The sequence below is a fragment of the Passer domesticus genome, chromosome 11 (genome assembly GCF_036417665.1).
Source record: "Passer domesticus isolate bPasDom1 chromosome 11, bPasDom1.hap1, whole genome shotgun sequence".
Taxonomy (NCBI): domain Eukaryota; kingdom Metazoa; phylum Chordata; class Aves; order Passeriformes; family Passeridae; genus Passer; species Passer domesticus.
In genome coordinates this window covers 496,460-504,647 of record NC_087484.1, presented here as the reverse complement: position 1 = coordinate 504,647, position 8,188 = coordinate 496,460, and the positions used below count along the sequence as shown (strand labels likewise).

Here is an 8,188-nt window from a genome sequence, read left to right as displayed (position 1 = left end):
TGGGCTGTGCTGGCAGTGCTGCAGGGAGACCCCAGGAACAACTCCCAAACACTGGGACTGGGCACACGAGCACAGGTGTGCATCCACGGGGTGTGCAAAGGTGCAAGGGAGACCTACCCAACCACTGCTGCTTCCCTCCTGGGCAGCCCCAGCCCAGCAGCACCCCATGCACAGCAGGGCTGAGACGGGGCTGTCAGCACAGCTGCCACTGCTTCCCAACGGATGGGACACCCAAGGGACACAACACGCTGCACTGGAATCAAAAACGAGTTTAATGATGGAAAACAGCAATCATCCTGTACACATTCCATCTGAACAGGCCGCACACACTCAGGGAAAATAACCCAGAATTATTGACGATTCAGTACCTTGTATGCAAAAGAAAAGCAGGATACATGAAGCACCTGCCCAGTGGTTGATTTACTTAAACCAACAGCCAACCCCTGTATTCCTGCTTGAGTCAAAAGTTTTAGGGTTTATATTTAACACACAAAACATTTACGCAGAGGTTATTTGTTCCACACAGCCAGCTGAATTATGATGTTTCTTTTCCAAGCCTATAAACCTACTAAGCTAATTTTACTTTTAAGAAATCATATGTGAAATCCGATAAAAATTTTCAAGGACAATTAGAACACCTAGAACATGAATTAACAGATAAGTAGAGCACAGACCATGCAGCAGTGTTGTCGTAAGGCTGGTATCTTCACAGCTTCCTTTTTCCAGTAAATATCCAGTGCTGGTTTGATTCCTATTTCCTGCTAGTGCAAGGACTAAAGAAAGAAGTAGGAGCAAGATACGTGCTTTAAAAAAACCAAACCAAACCAACCAAAAAACCCAAGACAACAAAAAGCCCCAAATAAACAAAACCCCCAAAACAAACAAACAAGAAAAGCCCAAAACACTTGCACAATTTTTCAGCCATCCCACTGGGTTTCCAAGTGCTTCCCTCAAGCCAGGCAGGGCAGGAACAGCAGCCCCAGCCCGGCCTGCAATGGGCAGGTCCCTGCAGCTGCCCCGAGCCTCCTGCAGCCTCCCGGTGCTTCCCTTCAGCCCATCAGCCCTGGCAGCAGTGGGGCCCTGCTGCCACATCCCACGGAGCCAAAGGGACAGGAAGAAAGCAGCCACCGAGCACGTCCCATGTGCCCAAAGCGACCTGGCCCTTGGGCACACAGCCCGGGCTGAAGATGTGATGGGAAGAAAGAAGCAGCAACAGAGACGGGACACCGAGTCCCAGAGGCCGCAGGGCCAGAGGAGGAACCCCAGGGCAGTCCTGGCGGTCTGGGGGTTTGAGGTCAGACAGTAGCACTGGAGGAACGCGTGGGGTGGGATCAGACTGATTTCCTGCCAGCCAAGGTGGGAAACGCTCCAGCCCCAACACCGCGGCAGTTGCAAGGGGACGGCAATCACGGCCGAAATCCAGCGCAGCTCCGGCCACACGTCAGGGGCTGAAGTTCCGCTCACAGGTTGTCCTTCAGCCAGTCCAAGCAGGTGCAGAAGAGCCGGTGGCCCACAGCCAGCTCCAGCGGCCACGTCAGGAAGGTCATGGCGCCGTGGAAGGCGTCCGAGGCGTGGTGGTGCGTGACGGGCACGCCGGCGGCGTGCAGCCGGCCCGCGTACATCGCTCCGTCGTCCCGCAGCACGTCGTGCTCGCAGGTCAGGATGTAGGCGGGGGGCAGGCGGCGCAGCCGGGCCTCGCTGGCCAGCAGCGGGGCCGCCCGCGGGTCCAGGAACCCGGGGTACCTGCGGGCCAGCTCCGCGCCGCCCAGGACAGGCCCCGCGTACGCGTGAGCCTTGCTCATCTCGGCGGGCAGCCAGCGGCTCCAGTTCACAAACGGCAGCAGGTGGCCGGCCTCGGCCGGCACGTGGCTGTTGGCGGCCATGGCCTCCCGGAGCGCGGGGTCCGAGGTGAAGTACTCGCTCCAGAACCTGACCATCAGCGACCGCGGCAGCAGCGGCTTGTGCGCGTTGTCCCGGTAGGACGGCAGGTCCAGGTCCAGCGCCTGCAGGGCTGGGTAGATCAGAACTTGAGCTTTCAGCTTCGTTTTGACTTCAGGGTCCTCCGACAGCTGTAGAAAAACCATTGCAAAGAATCAGCAAAGGTGTCCATTCTCCCTCACCGATAGATCGGTAAAGAATTAAGACACACGTTTTGCAACATGAGCAAAATAAGATCAATAAAACCAGGATAAAGAAATTCTGAATCTATAGGCAGGTTATCTACAACAGCACACTCTAATAAAAATTCTCAAACATCAAATATAATTTCATTTTATTTCTTATATTGAAGAATAATGATTTTTGGGAAATACTCTTTCTGAAATTTTGATGCTTTCTGAAGTATTGACAGAAGATTTTCTACTGAAAATTTCAATTCTTACATCACAAAACTTTCAGGTTTCTGGGTCTCCTTATCTTTCACACAATTTAGACCATGTTCACCTGTTTGGTTTTTAACCCTGAGATGTTACAACTCAAGCAATTGCAATTCTGTGTGTTTTAGAGATGTAACAAATAAAACGTGATGAACTGAACTTTGACATTTCTTATATGTCAACCTTTTCCCCTCTTCACTAATATATTTTCCATTTTCTCCCTCATTTTCTGCCTTCAGCATCCACAGCACATTCACCACCATTCCCAGGGTTTCATTACAGCCCAAACAGTTTCTCAAGAGAGCAACAACATCGTGCTGACTTTATTTAATAAAGCTGAAGGAGAAGTGCAAAAGGCACCAAACTGTATGATCAGACGCTGCAATATTTAGTGAGGGTTTTTTGTTTGCTTGTTTTCCCTGCTATTTGCATCTTTATGAGTCACGTAGTTAAAATTCCCTTTTCAAACATCTTATCTAAACCAGTCAATATAAGCTTAAGGTTAGAGTTCTGTAAGAGACTAGAGGGCAGAGAGCCTTTTTTAGGGGACAGATTCTGGGTGGCACTGAAGCTCCTGCGATGCCACTGAGTGGCTCAGGCACAGCTGCTTTCCCCAGAGCCCTGTGACAATCCCGCAGGCTGTGCCATCCTGACAGACCACCAGAGCAGCGTGTGCTGCGAGCTCAGCTTTTCTTAGGGGTCGTGAAACTACACAAACACTGGTTTTGAGCTGCAGAGCAGGCATCTGTACCGCACCTGTTGTGCCACGGCCGCAGCCAGGTTGCCCCCGGCGCTGTCCCCGGCCACGCAGACCCGCGCAGGGTCCACCCCGTACTGGGACAGGACCTTGCTCTGGAGGAAGAACTTGGTCACCGAGTACACGTCGTCAAACTGGGCAGGGAAATGGTGCGGAGGGGCCAACCTGTAGCTGGTGGAGCCAAGAGAAGTGGTTAGTACCTGCTGTTAATGAAGAGAAGGGCTGGCTCGCATCTCCCTGCTGGGGGATGTTTATTTCCGTGCCCAGAGGAGTGGGAACTGCCTGTCCCAGAGCATCCACTTCATTACCCACCCATCTCCATAAAGCCAAAACAGCCACCAACCACAATTCTCCACTGGCACCTGGCAGCCTCTGCTCCCAAGTGTGTATAAGTCAGCAGGAAAGCACATGACCAAATACAGAAACATTGGAAAATCAGATTAATTGAACCAGATTAATTAACTCCAAACCCTCATCCCATCTGGAAGGAGAATTTCTCTTACTTGACTGACACCACGACAGCATTTAGCTCGTTTGAAGTCCGCCGTGACATGAAATCGTAGCTGTGCATGCCTGGAAGGAGAGCCCAGTGCGTGTGAGAGTGGACACACACACACACACACACACACACCTGCCTGTTCCTCTTGGCAGCACTTCCAGCTGACTTTCCCAAACCTCCCCCTGCTTTCAGCCGCTGAGACCCCATCCCCTGCCCCTCGCTGCGGCAACTCCCACAGAACAAGCGGCAGCGCTGGACAGCTGCCCGGGTCCCTGGCACAGACGCAGGCAGCGATGCTGCAGGGCTCACCTGCGTCTCCCAGGCACCAGCCGCCGCCGTGGAAGAAGAGCACGGCCCTCCGGAGCCCGCCGGGCGCCCTCCGGGGCAGGAACAGGCGGACGGGGACGCCGCTGAGCTCCGTGTCGGTCACGGTGACGTTCTCATCGGACGTGGGAGCGACGAGCTCGGCAGCCGTGAAGAGCCTCAAGCCCTCCATGTAGTGCATCAGCCCCAGCAGGTCTGCTGCCTCCGACTGCCGCACAGACAGGGGAAACTGTTTCCAGTGCAGCCCATTTGCTCTCAGATTAAATTCCCCCTGTGCCGTCTGATGCTCTGTACAGACGTGTGAAGCTGCTCTGGAAGTCACACCGACAGGCCAGAGCAGCGTGCCTCCACCTGGGCTTGGCACTGCCAGGAGCACTCGTGGCACGCACTCACACTGCCACCAGCTGCCCAGCAAGGCCAGAGCCCAGCCAGGGCTGCTGCTTCTGCCCACACTCAGAGCCAGGCTCAGTGTGCATGTGGTCACCTCCACAGCCCAGTGGAGGTGACCACCAGCATCAGCACGGGCATTGTGCCACAGAGAGCCACCAGAGCTACCCAGAGCCACCCATGGCTCTGCACTGCTGCCAGCACCAGCCTGGCATGGGGACAGCCTGGGGACCACGCTGCAGAGAGCCACCAGAGCCACCCACAGATCCTGCACTGCTGCAGGCACCAGCCTGGCATGGGGACAGCCCAGGGACCATGCTGCAGAGAGCCACCAGAGCCACCCACAGATCCTGCATTGCTGCCAGCACCTCGGCTCCTCCAGCAGCACCCCCGGCAATGGGGCGTGATCCTCTTCCCACCCCAGCCTCACCACACCACAACTGAAACAAGAAGAAATGAAGCCAAGCTTTTACATGTTATCTGAAGATGAAAACAGATTAAACTTAGAGCAGGTTTGAGATTTAAAAGAAAGAAAGTAGCCAAGCCTGGTGCAGAACCCGTTTGGAGTTTGGTTTCCCAGATTCGTTGTCCCTAGGAAGAAAGTGAAACCTTCCCACACACACTGACTGACCATCTGCTGACAGGTGTACCCTCTAGCCTTCTGACTGTGATGGTGGAATCATACAGTCTGACCCTGCTTGGTGTATTTTTTTCCCTTCAAATTTTATTTAAATCAGCTGTTTAATCATCATCTACATATAATCAGGTCTTGAGCAACCTGGTCTAGTGGAAAGTGTCCCTGACCTTGGCAGGAGGGTGGAATGAGATTAAATTTAAGATCTATTCCAGCCCAAACCAGTCTGGGATTCTGGGATTCCATGATATAACCTTATTTTTCAGGAGCTAGAATAGCACACAGCTCAGCCTTGCTGGCAGTCTTTGACAGGGATTGTCACCACATTTTTGAGTCACCTCTCTCTGAGGGCTCGGAGCGGGTGGTGCCAGGAGGAGCCCTGCCAATCCCAGAGTGCTGGAAATGGGATGGAGATGAGTGGGCAGGCCCTGGCACACTGCAAAGGCAAGCACAGGTCCTTGCCATCAGCTCCATGAAAACAAACAAACACACATACTCGTGCCAGGATTGCCATTCAGCCACCACATTGACACAGTTTACGCAAACATGTCTCTGTTGTTGTTGTTCCCCCAAGGATTAACATATTGAAAAAACAAATATCTCAGTCAAAGTGAGTCCTGCTGTGACTCCAAGGAGCTTGTGAAAGCTTCGTGGTGGGAGGGATTCCCTGAGCCCCAGCACTGAGGGTTTCCAGTGCTCTCAGAGCTGTTTTCCACAAGTGGACAATTTACACTGTGAGAAAACCACTGGGCTGCTGCCTGCGGTTTCCAGCCATTATCAATAAAAGGAAATGGTGCCCTCATCTGAAAATCCCTCATTGTCCCAGTGTGAGATTGTTGGGCATTGTGCAGTAACAGGACAGCCACTTTGGGGGCTGGGATCCCTGTGCTTTGGAAAGCAATTTCCCCAGTCCCTACAGCAAGGACAGACCCTCCAAAACCTGGGGAGGGGGGAGGGAGCCTGGCTGTGCCCGGGCAGGGGCAGTGCCCACAGGGCTTCCAGCAGGTCGGGTTTCCAGAGGGGCAGCAGCTGGGATGAGGCACCTTCGGGGGATGTTCCCCATCAGCCCGACAGGGCAGCTCCTGAGCAGGGCCCAAATCTGGGTCTCAGTGCTGGGCTGAGGAGGGAGGGAGCTTTGGGGATGTCACACAGCGGCAGCAAAAACACCCTGTTGCGTTTTGTACCTTCTTCAGGTGTTTCAGACCAAAGGCACAGGGCACTTCCTGAAATACCTGAGGGATCTGGGGCTCCAACAGCACAGCAAGCGGCAGGGTTGCTCTCAGGGGCTGCTGCCCAGCCTCCCTGCTGCACAGAGGGGCACCAGGGCTCTGAGCACACCCGGCAGGGCTGCCAGGCTGGGGGCTCCCCAGGACCCACCACAACAGCGGGATGGAGATGTGCCCTGTTCTGGGGCTCTTGGCACACCCTTTTGGGAGCCTGGGGAGGATTCTGCTGCCCAGGAATGCTCGAGGGTGGCACTTTGCTCCCTTTGTTCAAACCAGCACCAGGGAGCCAGGGAGACTAGACCAGGGCTGCCCCTGAAACACAGCCCTGCCCCAAGTGAGCTGGAGTCACTGCCTGTAACTGCACGGCCACTCAGGGTGTACTTAGGACAATTCAGAGCCACCTCACTCTAATTTGCACGAGTGCAGCTCCAGGGAGGCTGAGGCTGTGCCCATCCCTTGGGACGATGGTTTCACACGAGATGGGAGCCCAGTTACAAAACGCCTGCCCACAGCCCCGCTGTGCCAGGCAGGCAGGACAGCAGCACAGCTCCACCTTCCAGGGAGATCACACCACCCTCCCGGGCCAGCAGCGCCCTGCTGAGGGGACAGTGTGACCGAGCAGGCACCAGCATGCCCGGGCAATGAGCTGCCCGTGCCCGCCCACCCTGCAGGCTCCTGCCCGCAGGGGATTTGGGAGGGGAAGCAGCAGGGCAGCACCCCAACACTGCTGACCACAGTTTGTGTCTTTCTCACCACTCTCATCTTCCACCACCTCAACCCCCGAAATCAAAACAAGAGTCCCTGACACACACCAAAAACTCCTCACCCTCCCTCCTCCTGCAGCCCTAAAGAGGCACCCCCTGCCGCCAAGGGCTGGCTCACACAGAGATGTTGCTTTGTGTGGTTTTCAGGCCTATTTTGTCAATGGATTTCCACAAAACCACAGAAATCAATAGAATGTGGGACCCTCTCTACCCTCCCTCCGGGACAGCCGGCGCTGCCAGGGGAGCTGGGCACAGGGGAGCCAGGAATGATTCAAGCAGCAGGCACAGCACTGCAGAGCAAGAGAAGCCAGTCTGTGCTTGTCGACCCACAGTCACATCCCACATCTCATTCGTACTCTGGAGGGCCCTTTCTCAGGGCTGCAAGATCCAATCTATCCTACATCTCTGTGAATCACAGTCACGGTCAGTCCAGCGCTTCATTTCCACGGCTCCTGCCCCTCGCTCCGTGTAACACCCGACCCGAGGGACACACACACCTACCGTGCCGTGCCCCTGAGCCCCGAGAACCCCCCTGCCCTGCCCCCCCAGCCCCAGCGCCTCACCAGGTGCCCCAGGGCCCTCAAGGCGGCCGAGACGAGCATCACAGTGCCGGGCTGGGCCAGCTCCTCGGGCAGCGGGCTGTAGATGTAGTAGCCGAGGAGGGCTGCGAGGAGGCACAGGCACAGCAGCCTGCCTCCCATCCTTGCCGGCTCCGCTCTGGCGCTGCTGGAGCAGCTCCCACCGCCTCCCAGCAAGCCAGCACAGGGCAAAGTTAATCAGGTGTTTTGCTTGGGTCCCGGCCAGGAGGTGATTTCTTGTGGTATCACCCGGGGCAGAGGTTACTCCACTGTGCAGCTTCCAAAACAACACGCTTACCCAGCAGATTCCCCGCGCAGCCGCCGGGAGCAGCCGAGCCGGCCAGCCCCGCAACAATCCCGCACCGAGCCCCGCTGCCCGGCCCGCACTGAATAATCCCGCACCGAGCCCCGCTGCCCGGCCCGCACTGAATAATCCCGCACTGAATAATCCCGCACCGAGCCCCGCTGCCCGGCCCGCACTGAATAATCCCGCACTGAATCCCGCCCTGAATCCCGCACCGAGCCCCCCTGCCCGGCCCTGCCCGGCCCCGCGGCCGCCGCACGGTGACAGCCGGTGCAGACAGCCCGTCGGGGACCCCGGGGCGCTGAGCTGCCGCTCTGAGAGGCAGAAACGCGAGCAGAGC

General features: G+C 56.1%; 1 protein-coding gene across 1 annotated transcript; it reads right to left on the bottom strand.

The window, feature by feature from the left end:
• Positions 1-254: 254 nt before the first annotated feature.
• AADAC (arylacetamide deacetylase) lies at positions 255-7,935 on the bottom strand. Its single transcript, XM_064384992.1, has 5 exons — positions 7,530-7,935; positions 3,941-4,163; positions 3,636-3,705; positions 3,132-3,303; positions 255-2,069 (listed from the first exon to the last, which is right to left on the bottom strand). The coding sequence occupies exons 1-5, from the start codon at positions 7,665-7,667 to the stop codon at positions 1,461-1,463; spliced, it is 1,212 nt and encodes a 403-aa protein (XP_064241062.1). The 5' UTR covers positions 7,668-7,935; the 3' UTR covers positions 255-1,460.
• Between the last annotated feature and the right edge of the window lie 253 nt (positions 7,936-8,188).